The sequence below is a fragment of the Oryctolagus cuniculus genome, chromosome X (assembly GCF_964237555.1).
Source record: "Oryctolagus cuniculus chromosome X, mOryCun1.1, whole genome shotgun sequence".
Classification (NCBI taxonomy): Eukaryota; Metazoa; Chordata; class Mammalia; order Lagomorpha; family Leporidae; genus Oryctolagus; species Oryctolagus cuniculus.
The window spans coordinates 36,178,736-36,201,817 of NC_091453.1; the positions used below are offsets into that span (position 1 = coordinate 36,178,736).

General features: G+C 43.5%; 1 protein-coding gene across 1 annotated transcript; it reads right to left on the reverse strand.

Moving 5' to 3' along the window:
• Positions 1-311: 311 nt before the first annotated feature.
• On the reverse strand, positions 312-2,823 carry GSPT2 (G1 to S phase transition 2). The gene has a single exon (XM_002721649.5). The coding sequence runs from the start codon at positions 2,625-2,627 to the stop codon at positions 738-740; it is 1,890 nt and encodes a 629-aa protein (XP_002721695.1). The 5' UTR covers positions 2,628-2,823; the 3' UTR covers positions 312-737.
• Positions 2,824-23,082: the final 20,259 nt, after the last annotated feature.

Here is a 23,082-nt window from a genome sequence, read left to right on the forward strand (position 1 = left end):
AACAACATGTCCTGAGCCTTTCATTTTCAAATCACAAGTGAGGAAGCAGAAGAGCTCCTTTATTGACGGGACTTGGACACAGAAAACAGTTCACTGGGAAGAGCCCTAAAATGATTTTTTTCAAAATTAAAATTTTTCCCTTAACACAAACTTGCACATTGTTTGTCAATTCCTTGTTTAAAACAGTGAGTGAATGAGTTCTTAAAAGCTCAAGTGATAAAACATACAGTTAGTTGAGAAAGTAAAAATCTAATTGAATAGTATTACATACAACTTTTAACATTAGTCAAAAGCATTTCGAATACCGAAAATATGTTCAGATGGAATACTTTATTGACATGTTAGTTGTCTTTTTAACATGTACACACACACTGACACACTCTGATTGGCTGGCGTGGACAAAGGTTGTCTAAATTCCCTAAAGGAAAATGAAAAATTAAAAATATATTAATTTTTCATTATTGTAGGCAATTACATCCACATCACTTACAAAGCTATTACTGATTCTGTCCAAGAAAGCAGAGTGGTATAGAGGGAGGAAACTTGAAGGTAAAGTCAACAGTGACATAACTTAGATCTCAACATGAGAAAGCTGACAAAACATGGGTTTTTGCTGTGAAATTTCCTTTTGCAAAATATGGAAAGAAGTCTATCCATGGGCATTAAATAAGAGAAGGTGGTGGACATTGGCAGTCAATTATCCTCACAGTATCGTGCAGAGGCATCTGGAAAACTGCTTAGTCCTTCTCTGGAACCAGTTTCAGAACTTTTCCAATTGCAATGGTCTTACCCTCATCTCTCAAAGTGAAGCGGCCCATCTGAGGAAAGTCTTTAAAAGTCTCAAGGCAGATAGTCCCGGCTGTCCTTAATCGGGCAATGCACACTTGATCTTGCTTCACGAAGCGGGGCCGTGTCTTACTTTTTTCTCCTGACTTTTTGTCGACGAGGGAGATTAAGGCTGTTATCTCAACTTCCTCAATGCAAGTGTGGATGTGCAGCACCGCATTATAACCTGGACAGATGATGGATTTGTGCTCAATAATCACTATCTGGACATCGAATGTGCGTCCGGAATGGCAAAGATTGCTAGGGTCACAAAGGATGAATCCGGGAAGAATCTCTTCTTCTTCAATCCCCTTCAGCCTGATTTTGAGGTTTTCACCTGGGGCCACAAAATCAGTCTCAGTATCGTCAGAAAGAATTCCAAGAACTTCCACATTGTGTTTATTTGGCATCATCACGAGCTGTTGGCCTTTATAAATGGATCCCGATTCCAGCTTGCCCAGGACCACAGTACCCATATCCTTGTACTTGTCAACAATTGGGAGCCTGATTGGCCCATCAATCGACCTGTTGAAGTTTGGCAAATTATCCAAATACGGAATGAATGGTAATCCAGTGTACCAGGGGCAGAGCTCTGACTGGTCTTTAATGTTAGCCCCAGTCAGTCCTGAGCAGGGCATGAAGTGAATGTCCTTTTTGGGACTGAAGCCGACTTTTTTCAAAAACGGCACCAGTTTTTCTTTACATTCTTCATACCTCTCACAGCTCCAATTCACCGTGGGGTCATCCATCTTATTAATAAGCACAACCAAATGTTTTACCCCTGCTGTTTTGGCCAACATCGCATGTTCTCTCGTCTGTCCACCTTTTTCAAATCCAGTCTCAAACTCTCCCTTCCTGGCAGAGATGACCAGCACAGCCAGATCAGCTTGAGAGGCACCACCAATCATATTTGGGACAAAACTCTTATGGCCAGGGGCATCTAAAATCGTGAAATGTTTCTTTTCAGTTTCAAAATAGGCACGACCCACTTCTACGGTTTTTCCCTTGTCTCGTTCTTCCTGGTTGGTATCTAACGCCCAGGACAAATACCAAGTTTCTCTGTTTTTTTCCTTAGCTTCTCGTTCGTATTTCTCAAGTGTCCTTTTGTCAACCATTCCAGTTAAAAACATTATCTGCCCTCCAATGGTGGACTTGCCGGCATCCACATGCCCAATGAACACCACATTTACGTGTTCTTTTTTGGGAGCACCTGAGGGTACGACAGAGGATTTGGATTTTCTGGTCTCCTCTTTCTCCTCCATCATCTCCTGGCCACTTTCTTCTGGGGGCCCCGAATCGCCCAAGACACAACCCCCAGGCTCTGCTTCACTTACTTCTTTACTGTGCTCCCATGATTCTTCTAAGATCATTTCCACCTCTCCATTTTCTATAAGAGGTTCTGAAAGTTCCATGGTAACGGCTGAATTGGAACCTTCACACACTAACAGTTCTTTGGGAGGTTCCACAGGTGCCCCCCGTCCCAGCCTTTTACCTGCAGCAGGGTCTCCCGCGCTGGTGCAGGTCTCATCCATGCTGCCCAAGCCGGCGGCGGGGGTGGGCGGCTGGGCCGAGCCCCGCAGGAAGGACGGCACGAACTCCGCGGCGTGTACGTTAGGCACGAAGGGTTTGGCGTTGACGTTGAGCTGACGGCTAAAGGCCGAGCTGAGATGCTCGCGCTGGGCCTCGGCCACTGCCGAGGAGGCGGCTCCGTCCCCACTCGGGGCCAAACCCGGGGTGTCCATGTCCACCTGGTCCCAGCACTCGGGCGCCGAGTCGCTGCTGCTGCTGCTGCCGGGATCCATGCTCTTAGAACCCGGTGTGTGGCGAGGTCAACAAGCCAGAAAGGGCGGGCTGCCCCGGCACGGGGAAGGCAGCAAGAGCGGAGGGTCAAGGAGTAGCGGCAGGAACCTTAGCGGCACCGCGAGGCAGCGGAGTGCCGATGCTGCATTCGCAACTGCGGCGGCGGCAGCAGATATGGCGGCGCAATGCTCTCCTCCTGTGTGTGAGCGGATCTCCTCCCCCAAACCCCAACCACTTCCGACTCCTCCACCCCCGACCCAACGCCGGGCGTGGATTGACCCGTCTCTGCCATCCGTAGGCTCGGCCTCCTTAGTTCTCAGCAGGAGGCTCAGTCCCAAAGTGCAATTTTTTTTTAAAAGCAAAAATCCCATTCATTTTGTTCACGCGATCTGGGAGAGTAATTTGACCACAATCTAATGAAGAAACCGAGAAGGACACACCTGATTTATAATTCTACCCAAAGATGCAAGTAAAAATATATATAAAGTCCTATGAAACACTGGGGAGGCGGGAGATGGGTTAACTATGCAGAAACTCAGCAACAGAAGGGAGGGGGAAGTAAGTAGTGAACTGGAAGGGATGGAGCAGAACTTAGGAAACGCAAGTTAATTTGAAATACAGAGGCTTTTTGGATTCTTTTCCAGTGGGACCCCAGCAGCATGCAACTTTTTTTTTAAGACTTATTTATTTAAAACCCAGAGTTAGGGAGATGGGCTCACACAAAGAGGTAGAGACAGAGACAAAGATCGTCCATCTGTTGGTTCACTCCCCCAAAGGCTGTTAGGGCTGGGGAGGAGCCAGGAACTCCATCAGGGTCACCCACGTGGGTGGCATCCGCCCTAGCGCTCATGCCATTTACCCACTGCCTTCTGCCAGGGCTCGAACCGACTTCCCACGCCGGCATCATCAGGCGGCAACTTAACCTGCTGCGCCACAACGCCGCCAGCCCCAGCACGCAGTTTCTTGTAGTGATGTGTTTTGCAGTGTTAGGAGTCTTGTGAATCTGAATACATTGCTATTTTGATTCCGATTAATATGACTCTGCTTTGACAGCACTAACTCCATTTTGAGCCTTTTCCTGTAACAACAAGCTGTCACTGAGCCAGATAACAAGGAGGCCTAACTCTTCAAACTGGCTGACAGCCACATTGACAATTGTGTATCCATATGCAAATGAGATAGTTTGGGTCCAGGACTACTCCCTCTGAGGCTGACATCTGGAAGTTAACATAGTACACCTTCTGGGACAAAAAAAAAAAAAAAAAAATACTAGTGCTTTCAAACTGGCATTGGAGACAAAGGTCCCTGTGACGATTTCCTCTGCAAGAGTTCACTCTACGAAGGCATCAGCTACTGTAACAGGTTCTGCTAGAGTGAAAAAGCCCTTTACTTCATTGCTGACTGCTTGAGGACACCCAGAATGGTCCAGTATCACCCGGAAGGGGACATGTTCACCTGGGCCATTTGGAAAACTTCCCCTGTGGACGCAGGCTGTTTGGTTTGTTACTGGCACTCTGTTCTTGAGTAATTTTCTTTTGCTTCTTTTCCCTGTCTTTTCATATATCTCATTCGCTTATTCTACTTTTATGTACCTTGTGATAAACCGATTATTTGGGGAACTATGCCTCACTCGGCTTGTCATTTGACTAAAGGATAAAAGAACCTGCTTCTCTTGGAAAAAAATAATAATCCTTGAGGTTGAAGTTGCCACCTGGTATTGGTGAAACTGGGTTATCCTGAAGTTGTAACCATGAGCTTACAACTTCTCACGTTAAGTACTTTGGCTGTCTGCATGGAGAGAATTTCCAAGAAGAGCTTTGTCTGAATGAATCTTCTAGTCACTTCATATGCAGATGCCTGGACAATGGCTGGCCTGCGTTTCTATTGTGGTAGATCACATCCACAAGCACTGGAATCAAATCACTTGCGATTTTCCAACCAACTGTATTCTGACTCTACCCGCCCCTGGGTCCACAAGCCACAAGGGTTTTCCTTGGGGGCCCAGAACCCTACTCACTGCTGATGCTGGATTTGCTCTAAGAAAAAATCAGTGGCATCTTGGACTCCTCCCCAGTGAGTGCTAATGACATAGAGCTGTGAGTGTCAGCCTAGTGAAAGCAATTATAATTTCCAATATAGATAAAATCCTTAAGACCCTAATCAATAGAATCTCACCTTCAGAAAGAGTTAACATTCATATGATCTTGTTTGTAAACAACCTTAATTTGTAATAAACTGAGATAGAAAAAAAAGTACAACTTGGGATAATACAATTTGCTGGTATAAGAAGAAGTCATACAGTTGCATACTAAGTAAGTCCAACAAAGCAAAATATTATAAAACTAAGAGACTGGTTCATGACTTGAGAACTGTGTTTTCCAGAATTTATGGAATAGGAAAAAAAACCCTATGTCTGGCAGACTTAGATCCTTGATGATTTCATTCTGGGGCCTCACTATTTTACCAGTTCTGTGATGTTCCCAAACTTTCAGATCTCAAACCTCATTCATTCTTTTTGCCTTAGGTAATGGCTTAATTATTTAAAGAGGCATAAAGAGAATGTGCACATCTATTCAGAACAAATAGGATGAATTGAAAGGTGAAACATTCAAAGAGATCTTTGGACAATATTCCAGACATGCTGGAACTGTTCTTGGATATTCTGTAAATGTAGAATAGAGGTAATAAAATGTCTCTAGAGAACATATTAAGGATTAGACAGTACTGTTCACGTAAGAAAATTCATGCAAGGAAGAAGGATAGATATGGGATCTTTTTCCCCTTTACCTGAGTCAACTGCATTGGCTATAAAAAATATTAGCATGACTGTCACTTGGTAATAGCTCTGTTAGAAAACAGAGGATACCAACATGGGAAGTGGGATACACAGTAGACTCATAGAATGGCAGATGCCCTAAACAACACTCTGGACTCAGAATCAGCCCTTAAGGCATTTGGGTCCAGCTAAAAAGCCCATGAGAGTTTCACAGGCATGAAAAGCCAAGACACTCTGGCCAAAATAATAATAATAATAATAATAACCTAAATGAAAGATCTCTGTGAGTGAGATCCCAGTGGAAAGAACTGGCCATCAAAGAAGCAGGTACCTTTCTCTGAAGGGAGAAGAGAACTTCCACTTTGACTATGGCCTTGTCTAAATAAGATTGGAGTTTGTGAACTCAAGAGGCTTCGATAGCCTTGGCTGCTCATGACAAGAGCCTCGGGTGATTACTGATGTCATAAATAAGAGTGTCAATTGTTAAATCAACAACGGGAGTCCCTGTGCACCTCATTCCCCATGCAGGATCTCTGTCCTTAATGTGTTGTACTATGCGAATTAACGGTAAAACTACTACTAAAACAGTACTCTATACTTTGTGTGTCTGTGTGGGTGCAGTCTGTTGGTCTGTTGAAATCTTTACTTAGTATATACTAAATTGATCTGTATGTAAAGATAATCGAAAATGAATCTTGGGGCTGGCGACATGGCTCACTTGGTTAATCCTCTACCTGCAGCACCGTCATCCCATATGGGTGCTAGGTTCTAGTCCCAGTTGCTCCTCTTCCAGTCCAGCTCTCTGCTGTGGCCCAGGAGGGCAGTGGAGGATAGCCCAAGTGTTTGGGCTCCTGCACCCGCATGGGAGACCAGGAAGAAGCACCTGGCTCCTGGGTTCGGAACGGCGCAGCGCCAGCCATAGCGGCCATTTGGGGAGTGAACCAATGGAAGGAAGACCTTTCTCTCTGTCTCTCTCTCTCTGTCTCTAACTCTACCTGTCAAATAAAAAAAAAAGAAAGAAAATGAATCTTGATGAAGAATGGGATGGGAGAGGGAGTGGGAGATGGGATGGTTTCAGGTAGGAGGGAGGATATTGGGGGAAAAGCTGCTATTATCCAAAAGTTGTACTTTGAAAATTTATATTTACTAAACAAAAGTTGAAGAAAAAAGAAAACAGAGGATACTCCACTTTTAGGATCTTAAAGGAGGGGCTAGCATTGCCATGCATTGGGTTAAGCAGGCATCCTATATTCAAGCACCTGTTGAGTCCTGGCTGCTCCATTTCCCATCCAGCTCCCTGCTAATGCACCTGAGAAGCAGGTGATGACCTAAGTACTTGGACCCTAGTACCAGGATGGCAGTCTGAGCTCTAGGCTTCAGCTTGGCCCAGTCCCAGCTACTGCAGCCATTTGGGAAGGAACCAGCAGATGCAAGACAATGTTGCTCTCTGTCTTTCTGTATGTATCTTTGTGTCTCCCTCTCTCTGTCACTCTGTCTTTCAAATAAATAAAAAAAAAAAAAACCTATTTATTTGAAAGCAGAGTGACATAGAGAGGTAGAGACAGAAAGAGAGGTCTTCCATCCGCTGGTTAATTCCCTAAATGGCCACAACGGCTGGAGCTGAGCCAATCTGAAGCCAGGAGCCAGGAGCTTCTTCCAGGTATCCCACGCAGGGGCAGGGGTCCAAGGACTTGGGCCATCCTCCACTGTTTTCCCAGGCCCATTAACAGGGAGCTGGGTCTGAGGTGGAGCATCTGAGACTCAAGTGAAACCCATATGGGATGCTAGTGGTGCAGGCTGGGGCTTTAACTCCCTGTGCCACAGCGCCAGCCCATAAATCTTTGTTGTTACTGTTGTTAAAAATAAAGAATCTTAACAGAGAAACTAAAAATAGTAGATGAGTGTCTTCAGAATCCATCATCTATAGGATTCAGTTAGAGTCAGCTCAACCCAAGATAGAGAAACACGGACCAGGTTAAATCCACAGAAATTGATCTTGGACAAAACTCTTTTGGTTTGTGTAATGGAATGGGGTGCCTGGAACTTTGAAAGAGTTCATCAGTAAATGAGAGAATTTTCCCCATCAACAACAACAACAACAACAAAAGTGTAGATGATATCTAACCACTAGTTAATTCAATCTTTTCCTCCTTTAAGCCTTTCTAATTGTAAAATATAGCACAATATAGAGAAGCACATAAAATGAAATTATAACTTTTGACTTATGAGAGGGAAACACAGTTGTAATCACTATCCAATTCAAAACACAAAAATTTGCCAGCCAATTCAGAAGGCTTTCTGTGATCCATACAATCACAGCCCACTCCCTCCACCCCTTAGTATAACTGCTATCCTGACACTCATGATAACTATCTATCAGTATATTTTGTATATTTTATCATACAATTGTGTGTAATCAAACAATGTAATTCATTACTTTCTAGATTTTTTATAACTCTTTTAAGCCTCTCTGAATATATAGGGTCCCAATGTATCCTTCCCTTTTTCATGTTGTTGGATAAATTGAGTGATGTGACTTGCAGAGTTTTCACATTCTCAGATTTGCTGACTGTATCCCTAGGTATATTTGAGAATATTCCCATTTTTCTCTGTGTTTTCTGTATATTCATAAGTGGATCTATGAGCTTGACCAGGTAAAGGTGCAAGTTTTTTTTTTTTTTTTTTTTTTTTTTTTTTTTTTACAGGCAGAGTGGACAGTGAGAGAGACAGAGAGAAAGGTCTTCCTTTGCCATTGGTTCACCCCCCGCCCCCACTGGCTGCTGTGGCTGGCGCGCTGCGGCCAGGAGCCAGGAGCCAGGAGCCAGGCGCTTCTCCTGGTCCCCATGCGGGTGCAGGGCCCAGGGACCTGGGCCATCCTCCACTGCACTCCTGGGCCACAGCAGAGAGCTGGACTGAAAGAGGAGCAACCGGGACAGAATCTGGTGCCCCGACCAGGACTGGAACCCTGGGTGCCGGCGCCGCAGGCAGAGGATTAGCCTATGGAGCTGCAGCTCCAGCCAAGGTGCAAGTGTTTGACATGAACACTGTAGGGGGACTTTTGATTGTATCATCCAAGAGGCACATGCAGTCAGATTTTAACTCTTTTTACAGTTAACAATAATTAATGATAATTGTGTAGAAATATATCATTAAAGCTTACAAATTTGCAGTATATACTTCTGTACTTCTTTATTACTGGAATATTGCACTAAAATGTCCCTTCATCAACAATTTGTTATTCTGAGGTATACATTATAAAGGAAAAGTAAGGATAATACTTGATATTTTTCCTCTTATGAATATTTAGTTTTCTCAATCATGATTTGGTTACCTGTACTTCTTCACAAGAAGATAAATAAGGATATTTAAAATGGGGAATTATGAATTGTCAGATTTGAATACATTTGATGTGTTTTAAATAATTTCACTTGCTATACTTATTGGTGATCATTGGCCAGTGGATGCCACTGTTCAGGTTGGGTTCTAAATGCCTTGAGACTGACTATGCTAATCATCCTTTGTGGTTTATTTATTATCTAATGTGATAAGTTCTACCAGGACATCACTGGTTCTCAAAAATAACAGAGAATGATAGAATCAGAAAATAAAATAATTACTCTCTTAATTCATCCCACCTACACATACAGTAGTGTCACTATTATCACCTTAAATATGATTACAGAAAACAGACTGCATAAGCTCTCCTCTTCTGTGCCCTTATTTTATAGTTAAACTGCATTTATCTCATCAATCAGGCACAGGTCATCTTTCAATGATCTTATCTGGATTCTCATTTGATTTCCCAAGCCATCATGTGAAGAAGAGGATCATATCACTATATTTGACAGATAGAGGAAGTATTTAGAGCAGCTGAATGAATTGTCCAAGTTCACATAGCCAGTATATAGAGTTGAAATTCAAACACAGTATGATTCCACGACCTCACTGGCTTGTAACATCTGTTATATACAAAGAAAGAAACGGGGAGATTTGGCAGGATCAAAGAGGAGAAGGGGATGAAACCTTAGATTACTTGGAGAGAATGGAAAATACGGTACATTCAAGAAAGAATAATTCAGTGCTCTTTCATAAGGTCTCATGTTTTCTTCCTGAAGGAGTAGGTGATCCTTTGGAGCTTATGATGGAGGACTGTAGTAAAATCCAGAATACATCACTGGGGTGTGGAAGAGGTGGCTGACCATTTTCAAAAGGATTCCAATTACAAAGAAGCAGCTTAGACTGGAGAACATAATATGCTCAGGTTTTGTGATTTTCCCCTTCCCTCGATTTACACCTAATATCATCGAGCAACCTGAGGCACATCCAGTTATACTTCTCACCCAGGTTTAAGGAATCGTGATATCACATAGGCTGAAAAGAGACAACTAAGAAGATATTGAGAAACTAGTGAACACAGGCTATGAACACTGTGAACTCTGAGAACACTGTGCTAGATGTCTTACACTGATTCTCTGAGCATATATTCTAGCTCCTTCACACATATACCTTGTGTACTGACTGCTTAGACCAGAAAGCTTAGCTGACCATTTCCTAGAATTGTTACTACTAAGGATTCCAGGTGCATTTTACTTTCTGTCAACAAATGCTCCCTGGCTGGATTTCACTTAAAGCCAATCTACATGCAGAGGGATGTGGGGTAAGGAAGGCGTAATTTGGAAGTGTAGATTTAGCTGGGGAAACATCTCCCTTGAACAAACTATTTTGGGGGAGTTATTTCAAATAAGTCAACTGTATTGGCCAGCTTTTCATCTCTATAATAAAACACCTTACTTACTAAGAAAAGGGGTTTATTTAACTTGTAGTTTTCGAGATTCAAGGGCATGGTGCTGGCATTGGCTCTGTTCTGGTGAGGGTCCTCTTAGCTACATCACACCATTGCTGATGGCAATGGTGGGAGCATGTGTGGGAGCAAGTGATCACAGCTTACTACAGGAAGCCAGAGGCAGACTGGGTCTGTCCAGGCACCGGATTTTATAACAACTCACTCTTGTGACAACTTACTTTAGGAGAGCAGTATTCCCTTTTCTACTGAGTGACAGTACCCTCAGTGACCTAGAGGCCTCCTGCCAGGCTCCACCTTTTAAAAGTCCCGCACAGGAGCCAGTTTTGTGGTGCAATGGGTTAAACCACCACCTACAATGCCAGCATCCCATATCTGAGCACCTGTTCGAGTCCCAGCTGCTCCACTTTCCATCCAGCTCCCTGCTAATGTGCCTGGTAAAGCAGCAAATGATTTCCAAAGTATGTGGGCCCCTGCCACCTACAAAGGAGTTCCAGGCTCCTAGCTTTGTTCTGACCCAGCCCTGTTCATTGTGTCCATTTGGTGATTGAACCAGCAGATGGAAGGGTTCTCCCCTCCTTTCCCTGTATCTCCCTCTACCCCCCCCCTCTCCTCCCTCCATCTCCTTCTGTCACTCTGTCTTTCAAATAAATAAACATAAATTTTGGGGGCCAGCATTATGGCATAAGTGGGTTAAGCCATTGCCTGTGAGACCAGCATCTCATATGGGCATTGATTCAAATCCCAGCTGCTCCATTTCTGATCCAGCTCCTTGTTAATGTGCCTGGGGAAATATTGGAAGATGGCCCAATCCTTGGGCCCCTGCAGCCACATGGGAGACCTGGAAGAAACTCCTGGTCCCTGGTTTCAGACAGGCTCAGCTCAGACCATTGCAGCCATTTGGGGAGTGAACCAGCAAATGGAAGATCTCATGTTCTCTCTCTGTCTCTCTGTAATTCTGATTTTCAAATAAATAAATCTTAAAAATCATAATAAAGCACATATAATTTTTAAAAATTAAAAATCTGTTTTAAAAAATTATTTTATTTATTTGAAAGAGTTACAGAGAGAGGAGAGCCAGAGGGAGAGAGGTCTTCCATTCTGCTGGTTCACTCCTCAAATGACTGCAACAGCCAGAGCAGAACTGATCTGAAACCTGGAACCAGGAGCTTTCTCCAGGTCTCCCACATGGGTGCAGGGGCTCGAGGACTTGGCCCATCTTCTATTGCTTTCCCAGGCCACAGCATAGAGCTGGACTGGAAGAGGAGCAACCAGGACTAGAACCGGCGCCCACATGGGATGCTGGCGCTGCACGCGGAGGATTAATCCAGTGCTCCACAGCGCCGGCTCCTAAAATAAATCTTTAAGAAAAAAAAAAAAAGAACTGAATTGCCCAATGGCCAACTTGTGGAATTGCCTACCTAGTCAGTAGTCCCATTTGGGTCTTAAAAGGTAGAAAGAAGATCTCTAAGGCTAACATGATGGTAAAACAATCCCTGCATATATCCCAGCAATCCCTATGCAAGTATTACTCTGCTCCTTCAGAGCAATGGAACAAGTTCAAGGTATTCATAATTCTCCTGCATTTAATCCAACATTTCTTATGTGACAGCTTGTGTTCAGGTACAATGTTTGAGTGTTTTTATCTCCTCCAAAATTTATTTTGAAACTTAATCTTCAATAAAAGATCATCAAGGGGTGGGGCTTTTATAGAGTGATTAGCACATGAGGGTTCCTCCTTGGGAATAGGATTACGGTCCTTACAAAAGAGACTTCACAGTTTTCAGGCACTTTTGCCTTTCTGCCCTCTGCCACGAGAGAACACAGCATTTTTTCACCTCCAGAGGATGCAGCAACAAAATGTCATCATGGAAACAGAGATCAGATCAGAGAAGCTGACAATTATGTGCTGACAATTATGAGATGCTTCATAATGTGCTGACAATCTTCTGTAAAGGCAAAAACAAACAAAACAAAAGCAAAAATAAACAAATGAGATTACATCAAAATAAAAAGCTGTGCAGCAATAAAATAATCAGTTGAAGAGACAACCTACAGAATGAGAGGAAATATTTGAAAATTATACAGCTGACAAGGAATTAATATCCAGAATATAGAGGGAAGTCAAACAACTCAATAAGCAAAAAGCCAAATAATCTAATAGTAAATGGGCAAAAAAATCTAAATAGACGATTCTCAAAGAAGTCATACAAATGACCAACAGGTAATCTGAAAAAAAAATGCCCAATATCACTAATCATCAGGGAAATGAAGATCAAAATCATGATGAAATATCATCTCACTCCAGTTAGACCAGCTGTTATTAAAAAGACAAAAGATAAATAGTATGGGTGAGGACAAGGAGAAAAGTGAACCCTTACATACTGCTAGTAGGAATTTAAATTTGTATAGCAACTATGGAAAATAGTGCAGTTGTTTTTATTATTATTATTATTATTTTAACTTTTATTTAATGAATATAAATTTCCAAAGTACAGCTTATGGATTACAATGGCTTCCCCCCATAACTTCCCTCCCACCCACAACCCTCCCCTTTCCCTCTCCCTCCCCCCTTCCATTCACATCAAGATTCATTTTCAATTCTCTTTATATACAGAAGATCAGTTTAGCATATATTAAGTAAAGATTTCAACAGTTTGCACCCACACAGAAACACAAAGTGAAAAATACTGTTTGAGTACTAGTTATAGCATTAAATCACAATGTGCAGCACATTAAGGACAGAGATCCTACATGAGGAGTAAGTGTACAGTGGCTCTTGTTGTTGACTTAACAAATTGACACTCTTGTTTATGGCATCAGTAATCACCCTAGGCTCTTGTCATGAGTCGCCAAGGCTATGGAAGCCTTTTGAGTTCACCGACTCTGATCATATTTAGACAAGGTCGTAGTCAAAGTGGAAGTTCTCTCCTCCCTTCAGAGAAAGGTACCTCCTTCTTTGATGACTGTTCTTTCCACTGGGATCTCACTTGCGGAGATCTTTCATTTAGGAGGTTTTTTTTTTTTTTTTGCCAGAGTGTTTTGGCTTTCCATGCCTGTAATACTCTCATGGGCTTTTCAGACAGATCCACATGCCTTAAGGGCTGATTCTGAGGCCAGAGTGCTGTTTAGGACATCTGCCATTCTATGGGTCTGCTGTGTCTCTCGCTTCCCATGTTGGATTGTTCTCTCCCTTTTTTATTCTATCAGCTAGTTTTTGCAGACACTAGTCTTGTTTATGTGCTCCCTTTGACTCTTAGTCCTATCATTATGATCAATTGTGAACTGAAATTGATCACTTGCACTAGTGAGATGGCATTGGTACATGCCACCTTGATGGGATTGAATTGGAATCCCCTGGTATGTTTCTAACTCTGCCGTTTGAGGTAAGTCAGCTTAAGCATGTGCCGAATTGCACATCTCTTCCCTCTCTTATTCCCACTCTTATATTTAACAGTGATCACTTTTCAGTTAAGTTTCAACACTTAAGAATAACTGTGTATTGATTACAGTATTCAACCAAAAGTATTAAGTAGAACAAACAAAAAAAATACTAAGAGGGATAACGTATTAAGTTGTTCATCAACAGTCAGGGCAAGGGCTGATCAAGTCACCGTTTCTCATAGTGTTCATTTCACTTTAACAGGTTTCCTTTTTGGTGCTCAGTTAGTTGTCACCGATCAGGGAGAACATATCATATTTGTCCCTTTGGGACTGGCTTATTTCACTCAGCATAATGTTTTAAAAAAATTAAAATAGCACTATGTGGCAGGGGCCTGAGTGGGGGATGGGGAGAACATTGTGATGCAGAGGATTAAGCTGCCACGTGGAAAGGCTGCATCCTACATCAGAGTGCTGGTTCAAGTCCTGGTTGCACTGTATCTTTAGATAGATAGATAGATAGATAGATGGATAGATTTACTTGAAAGTCAGAGTTATACCAAGATAGAAGGAGAAGCAGAGAAAGAGAGAGAGAGGTTTTCCACATGCAAGTTCACTCCCCAGTTGGCCACAATGGCTGGAGCTGTGCTGATCCGAGGCCAGGAGCCAGGAGATTCTTCTGGGTCTCCGATGTGGGATGGGACTTGGGCCATCTTCTACTGCTTTCCCGGGCCATAGTAGAGAGCTGGATTGGAAGTGGAGCAGTGGGGAATCGAACTGGCACCCATATGGGATGGTGGCACTGCAGGGGGTGGCTTTACCTGCTACACCACAATGCCAGTGCCTACACTTTTCAAACCAGCTTCCTGCTAATGCAATTTGGGAAGCAACAGATGATGGCTCAAGTGCTTGATTCCCTGCCACCCACATGGGAGACCCAGATGAACTTCCTGGTTCCTGCCTTTGACCTGGCTCAGTCCCAGCTGTGGTGGGCATTCTGGGAGTTAACCAGGAAACCGAAGATCAATTTCTCTCTCTTTCTCTCTCTCCACCACCTTCCCCTTCCTTTCTCTGTGTCACTCTGCCCTTATAATAATTAAAAAAAAAAACAAAACTACCGTATGACCCGACAATTCCAGTATTGGGTCTATGGGGGATTGACAAAAAATTAATGGGAAAATGGAATTAAAAGATTATAATTAAAAATATGAACTTTATTTCTTAATATAAGCTCCATTAAGTTTCAGCCACTTTTGGGAGTGATAGCAATCCTAGGAATTTAACCATGTCAATAGAGCTTTTTGGACATTATTAACTGAAGAAAAATGGATGACCTTTAAAGATGTTTTAAGATTAAGAAACAGGGGCTGGCGCTGTGGTATAGTGGGTAAAGCCACCACCTGCAGTGCCGCCGTTCCATATAGGCACCGGCTGCTCCACTTCTGATCCAGCTCTCTGCTATGGCCTGGGAAAGCAGTAGAAGATGGTCCAAGTCCTTGGCCCCCTGCAGTCGTGTAGGAGAGCCGAAAGAACCTCCTGGCTCCTGGCTTCAAACGGTGCAGCTCCATACATTGTGGCCATTTGGGAGTGAACCAATGGATGGAAGACCTCTCTCTCTCTCTCTCTCTCTCTCTCTCTCTCTCCTCTCTGTAACTCTGCCTTTAAAGTGAATAAATAAATCTTTAAAAAAAGATTAGGAAACAAAAAGAAGGTAGAAGTCAAACCAGGACTGTAAGGGAGTTGCTTAATGACTTCCCAATAAAACTCTTCCAAAATTCCCCTTGTTTGATGAAACAAATAAGCAGGAGCCTTGCTATTTTGGGAGAAGAACTCTTCAATGAAGCTTCCCTGGGTATTTTTCTGACAAAGTTTTGGCTTTCTCAAAACATTCATAATTAGCAAGTGTTACCGTTCTTTGGTCCTCCAGAATATAAACATGCAAACTGCCTTGATCATCCTAAAAAAAAAAAAACTATTGCAGTGATCTTTGTCTCAGCTAGTTCTCATTTGCATTGATTGGACCACTTTCGCCTCTTGATAGCCATTGCGTTGTCTTCAGCATTGTACTAGTAAAGCCAAATTCCACCTCCTGTTTCAATTCTTTGAAGAAATGTTTCAGGATATCTTGATGCCACCTATTTAAGATTTCCATTGTAAACTATGATTTTATCTGAAGCTGATCTGGATGCAAATGTTTTAGAGCCTCCATTAAGCAGAAAGTTTGCTGGACTTTAATTTTTAAGTCAGAATTGTGTAAGATGAACCAAGTTAGGCATCTGTGGTGTTGGCTATTGTTTCTTCCATTAAACATCAGTCTTCTGGGTCTCCTACATAGGTGGCATGGACCAAAGTACTTTGGGCCATCTTCTGCTGCCTTCCTAGGCACATTAGCAGGAAGCTGGACCAGAAGTGAAACAGCAGTACAATATGAGCATTGCCAAGTGGTGACTTAACCCACTTCACCACAACACTGGCCTCAATTGCATATTTTCAAAAAGCTAGAAAAAGGATAATGAGTATTTTCACCAGAAAGAAATGATAAATGCTTGATGAGCTAGATATGTTTATCCTGATTTTAATATTATGCAATGTATACTTGTATTAAATAATTACATGGTATCCCATAAGTATTAAAATTTCTATTTGTTACAAAGAAAGATTTTAAATAAGAAGCGGGGAAGACATACTTGGTGATTAACTGACAAACTACTTCCATAAGAGCACTGGTCCTATGATAAGAAAAAGATGTGGTAGATAAAGCAGAAATTTGAGCTATGCAAGTATTCTGGGGAGTAGAGCACTGTCCAATAACTGCACAGACGAGTACAAAGCAAATACTGTGAATAAGAATTAATAGTAATAGAAAAACAAATTTTGGAAGCCAAAAGTTAATCACATTCGTAACCCAGTTGAGTTCATTCATTCCCCAGTAAAGTAAAAAGATCCAATCAAAGCGAGGGAGCCTGAAGTTTTCTGGCACCAAATGCAGTAACACTCGAATAGCATGAGAGACAGTAGATGGAAATGTCAGCTTTAGACATCTGGTGGAGGGGCAGACACAGTATTCTAACGTTAGCATACAATAGTCAAGCATGATGTCAATACATCTCACTGAGTCATCTGACATCCATTAGCACCTGTTCATGAAGGACCTGGTTTGTGACTGCCCCTGTGTTCTAGTGGACAGATTCAGAGTATGAGTTTGCATCATGTCGGTGAAATCAGAATGTCAAAAATCAAGCATGCATTTAAAACACACCAAATGTGGTTACCACATAGTAGCTCAAAAGGAACAATGACTGTGTACACTATTAAAAAATGCTAGGGAATAATTTCATTATTTGAAATTAGGTAAACAGGGAAATAATGAAGCACTTATCCTGTGTTTAATACAAGAATTTAGTTAACAAATATAAGATGAATAAAATTCTCATATTGAAATATTCCAGCTAAGAAATGAAGAAGGATTGATAGAATTAAGCTGCTTTCAACTTTAAGTGATATTAAGTGATAAAGGCAGTGACCCCCAGTATCTACTCCCACTGCAAAAAAGACCAGCAACCATGTGGGATGTACTTCCTTGAAAGACTAAAGCAACACTGCCTCTGAGACACTTGTGCCAGATTAGAAGCCCAAAGCCGAGGATAACTCTAGCCCTAACTCCCAATTTTCGGGAAAGGTGGAGGAAACAAAGGGTGTTAAACAACACCAACAAGAAATCAACAGGGGCCAGCGCTGTGGCTCAGCCAGTTAAGACACAGTCTGCAACAGCAGCATCCTGCATGGGAGCCGGTTTGAGTCCCTGCTGTTCCACTTCCAATCCAACTCCTTGATAATGCACCTAGGAGAGCAGCGGAAGATGGACCAAGTCTCCGGGCCCCTGCATCCATGTGGGAAAGTCGGAAGAAGCTCCTGGCTTCAGCCTGGCCCAGCCCTGGTCTTTGCGGCCATTTAGGGAGTGAACCAGGGGATGGAAGATTCTCTCTCTCTCTCTCTCTAAATCTATTTTTCAAATAAATAAATAAATATTTAAAATCCAGCAAAATCCAGAATGTGGGAGACTCCTTAGAACAAAGGAGTTCTATTTTATAAGAAAGAGGGGCAGAGAGACAGAGATGGTGAATTTTACAGAGGATTAGCAGTCACCTAATTGCCATGCATGAGTCTAAATGGGATTTAGAAGCCGGTGAAAACATTACTATTTATGAGACAATAAGGGGATTTTTGAAATTTGTGAATGGACATTGAACAGATCGAGATATTATTCATTGTTATATAGGCATGATAATGATGCATATTATATTTGTAAAAAGATTTTATCTGTTTATTTGAAACAGTTACAGAGAGAGAAAGAGAGATAGCTTCCATCACCTGGTTCACCCCCAGATTGCTGCAAAGGCCAGGGCTGGAACAGACTGAAGGCAGGAGCCAGGAGTTTCTTCTGGGTCTCCCACATGTATGCAGGGGCCCAATCATTTAGGCCATCCTCTGCTGCTTTCCCAGGCCTTTTAGCAGGGAGCTGGATCAGAAGTGGAATGGCCAAGACTTGAACCAGTACACATATGGAATCACAGGCCTGGCTTTACTAGCTATGGCACAACACCAGCCCCCATATATTGTATTTTTTAATATTTATTTTATTTACGTGAAAGAGTTACATAGAGCCAGAGAGAGAAAGAGAGAGAGCTCTTCCAGCCACTGGTCACTCCCCAAATGGCAGCAAGGCCAGAACTGGGCTGATCCGAAGCCAGAAACTAGGAGTTTCTTCCAGTCTCCCATGTGTGTGCAGAGGCCCAGGCACTTGGCCTCTTCTACTGCTTTCCCAGGCCGTAGCAGAGAGCTGGATCGGAAGCAGAGCAGCTGGGCCTCGAACCGGCGCCCATATGGGATGCTGGCGCTGCAGTCCGGGTATTTAACCCACTGCGCCACAGCACCAGCACCCATATATTGTATTTTTAAAGTGGTATTTTCTTTCTTTCTTTCTTTATTTATTTATTGACAGGCAGAGTGGACAGTGAGAGAGAGAGACAGAGAGAAAGGTCTTCCTTTGCCGTTGGTTCACCCTCCAATGGCCACCGCAGCCGGAGCACTGCGGCCGGCGCACCGGGCTGATCCCAAGGCAGGAGCCAGGTACTTCTCCTGGTCTCCCATGGGGTGCAGGGCCCAAGCACTTGGGTCATCCTCCACTGCACTCCCGGGCCACAGCAGAGAGCTGGCCTGGAAGAGGGGCAACCAGGACAGAATCCGGCGCCCTGACCGGACCTAGAACCTGGTGTGTCGGCGCTGCAAGGCGGAGGATTAGCCTAGTGAGCCGCGGCGCCAGCCCTTAACGTGCTATTTTAAGGTGTATTTTGCTGCCAGAGATGTATTCTGCAGTATGTATGGATTAACTGATAGGGTGTAGGGGATTTTCCTGAAGCTAACCTGAAAGGGTTGGGGAAGTTAGTAAATGTAGGTGAAATAAGGCTGAGCAAGAGTTTACGACTGCTGAAGCACAATATGCTCTACATATAGGTTCTTTATGGTATTTTCATTGCTTGCCACACATCTGCTTGGCAGTATTTCTAAAGAAAGTTTTTTTAAATGCCCAAAGCCATCATAAGATAGACTAATAAAATAAGAATTTCTGAGCATGGAGCCAGGGAATTAGCATTTCTTTTTTAAATTTTTTTGAAGATTTATTTCTTTATTTGAAAGGCAGTTACACAGAGACAGAAGGAGAGGCAAAGAGAGAGAGAGAGAGAGAGAGAGAGAGAGAGGTCTTCCATCTGCTGGTTCACTCCCTCGTTGGCTGCAATGTCCGGAGCTGAGCCCATCAGAAGCCAGGAGCCAGGAGCTTCTTCTGGATCTCCCAGGCTGGTGCAGGGGCCCAAGAACTTGGGCCATCTTCTGCTACTTTCCCAAGCCATAGCAGAGAGCTGGATCGGAAGTGGAGTAGCTGGGACTCAAACCGGCACCCTTATGGGATGCTGGCACTGCAGGCGGCGGCTTCACTCACTGTGTCACAGCATCAGCCCCAGGAATTAGCATTTCTAAAAACTACTTTGAAATGAATTTAAGATATAGTTCAGACCCAGTGATAAACAGCCTCTTGCTATTGTTTTATTTTGAAAAGAAGGTCTGGCAGTATGCTTATGCTGATTCAACTGCTCAGAGGTCCACAAAGACACCAAGGGTTCCATCCTTCTGCTTGACCATTTTCAGAAAGTTGTCTCCGTGACCTCATGCTTGTCACAACTTGGCTGCAACAGCTCCAGGCATCTCTATCACATTCCAAATAAATCCTTCTTCTTTTACATTTGTCCTTATTAAGCGATAGCATATTCCACAAAAGCTCTCCCAGCATTCCCTTATATATCTCATTGAGAAGAGCTGGGTCTCACGACCACTCCTAGAGAAGAGACTGGAAAAATCATCCTGTGAGAAAAGGAAACAAGACAACCATGATTGAATTGGAAAAATCTCCCCAGACTGCTCATAGCGCTTCTTTAAACAAATCGGTCTTTTGTTTTGCTTTTTGGTTTGGTTTTTAATCACTGGGCATTGTTAGGAAGGTCATTAGGTCAGCAATCCAAAAAATCAGTGAGAAAAGAGAAAGAGAGCTGCTAGGTTCACAAACGGGGACAAGGACTGAATATGACCTGAAGGGAATAAACTCACAAGAATTGAGCCACACCCTGGGTCTGGACACTTTTCATACCTGAACCTTGTTCAGTTCTCAGAACAGTCCTATAAAGAAAGCAACTGGCATTATCTCCCATATCTCTCATTATACATGAGAGAGCAGAGCCTCATGGAGGAGGGGCCAGGTGGCTTACTCAGCAGTCTGACTGGTTCCGTGGGGCACTGCTTTTCCTCTGTGCCATGGGTCATAGCCAGTTCTGAGATTATCGACGTCACTCTGGGAAACACAAACAAGGGAAGGGACAGAGTTTCAGTCATAGTTGGATTTACACAGTAGGCAGTATATTCCATATCACAAAGGAGACATGCTTTATTCTGGACATTACTCTGGTGCTGGGACATGATGGCAAAGATGGAGCTGACAGAGCGGCTTGGAATTAATCTTCCTTTGTGTAGACAGAATCACATTCCCTCAAAAAGTCATACGCTGACACTGCAGCTCAGTGGGTTAAGTCATCACTTAGGATGCTTGCATGCCATATGGAAGTACTGGTTCGAGTGGCTACTCCACTTCTGATCCAACTTCCTGGAAAGGCAGCAGATTATGGCCCAAGTGCTTGGATTCTCGCCACCTACATGGGAAACCTAGAAGGAGTTCCTGATTCCTATCTTTGGCTTCACCCAGCTCAGGTTGTTACAGGCATTTGGAAAGTGAACCCAAGGATAGAATTTCTCTCCTTCTCTCTCCCTCCTTTTCAAATAAATAAATAATAAAAAAAGAAGAAAAGTCATATATTGAAGTCTTAATCTCACACCTCTGAATATGACTGTATTTGGAGATACCATCTTTTTTTTTTTTTTTTTTTTTGACAGGCAGAGTGGACAGTGAGAGAGAGAGACAGAGAGAAAGGTCTTCCTTTGCCGTTGGTTCACCCTCCAATGGCCACCGCAGCCGGAGCACTGCGGCCGGCGCACCGGGCTGATCCAATGGCAGGAGCCAGGTGCTTTTCCTGGTCTCCCATGGGGTGCAGGGCCCAAGCACTTGGGCCATCCTCCACTGCTCTCCTGGGCCATAGCAAAGAGCTGGCCTGGAAGAGGGGCAACCAGGACAGAATCCGGCGCCCCGACAGGAACTAGAACCCGGTGTGCCGGCGCTGCTAGGCGGAGGATTAGCCTATTGAGCTGCGGCACCGGCTTGGAGATACCATCTTTACAAAGGCAATTATGTTGAAACGAGGCCATGGGCTGGGCCCTAAATCAACCTGACTTAAAAAAGGGGAGAGCGCTAGTGTTGTGGTATAGGAGGTTAAGCCACTACCCGTGATTCTGGCATCCCATATCAGAGCACCAGTTGGAGTTCCAACTGCTCTGCTTCCAATCTAACTTTCTGCTAATGGGCCTGGGAAAGCGGTGGAAGATGTCACAAGTACTTTGGGCTTTGCCACTCATGTTGGAGACATGGCTGGCACCTCAGGCTCTTAACTTCAGCCTGACCAGCCCCAGTCATTGTGGAGTAAACCAGCTGATGGAAAATTTTTTCTTTCTTACTCTGACCTTCTCTCTCTTGAATCTCCCTCTCCTTCTCTCCCTCTCACTCTCTGTCAAATTCCCCTTCAAATAAAGGAGATATATCGCTAATGACTATAAACAAAAGAGTGAAAGATATCCCCCATCTTCAATTTCCCCACCCCAATTTCTGAAACAGCTAGTGATGGTCCCAGCTGAAACCTGGCACCAGGAGCTGAATCCAGGTCTCCCACCTCAGTGTCAAGAACCCAGTTACTCTTGCCGTTATCTGCTATCTCCCACAGTGTTGCATGGACAGGAAGCTGGAATTAGAACAGAGCCTGGACTCGAAGTCAGGCACTGCAATGTGGGATATGGGCATCCCAAGAGATTTCTTACCTGTGTCACTAACTGCACATCCTACAGCTTTTTTTTTTTAATTTAAATTCAGACAAAAGACAACCAAAGAGACCTAACAGAAAGTGAAAGAGATTTCCCATCTGCTAGTTCAGACCCCAAATCTCCTCAAGATCCACTGCCATTCCTATCATGTTTTTTTTTTTAATTTTTTTTTTTGACAGGCAGAGTGGACAGTGAGAGAGAGAGACAGAGAGAAAGGTCTTCCTTTTGCCATTGGTTCACCCTCCAATGGCTGCCGTGGCCAGTGCACTGTGGCCGGCGCACCATGCTGACTGATGGCAGGAGCCAGGTACTTATCCTGGTCTCCCATGGGGTGCAGGGCCCAAGGACTTGGGCCATCCTCCACTGCACTCCTTGGCCACAGCAGAGAGTTGGCCTGGAAGAGGAGCAACCGGGACAGAATCTGGCACCCCAACCGGGACTAGAACCCGGTGTGCCAGCACCGCAAGGTGGAGGATTAGCCTAGTGAGCCGCGGCGCCGGCCCGCTGTTCCTATCATGTTAAAGCTTAACTTTAAAACAGTTATTAATTAATTAATCAATTAATTGAAAAGGCCAGCATTGTATCACAGGGAATTAGACCACAGCTTGCAACTCCAACACTTCATATTAAAACAAGCATTCACCCTTTATCTGTTGCATAGTTTGCAAATATTTTTTCCCATTCTGTTGGTTGTCTCTTCACTCTCCTGACTGTTTCTTTTGCAGTACAGAAACTTCTCAATTTGATGCAATCCCAATAGTTGATTTTGGCTTTGACTGTCTGTGCCTCCCGGGTCTTTTCCAGAAATTCTTTGCCTGTGCCAATATCTTGAAGGGTTTCTCCAATGTTCTCTAGTAACTTAATGGTGTCAGGACGTAGATTTAGGTCTTTAATCCACGTTGAGTGGATTTTTGTGTAAGGTGTAAGGTAGGGGTCTTGCTTCATGCTTCTGCACGTGGAAATCCAG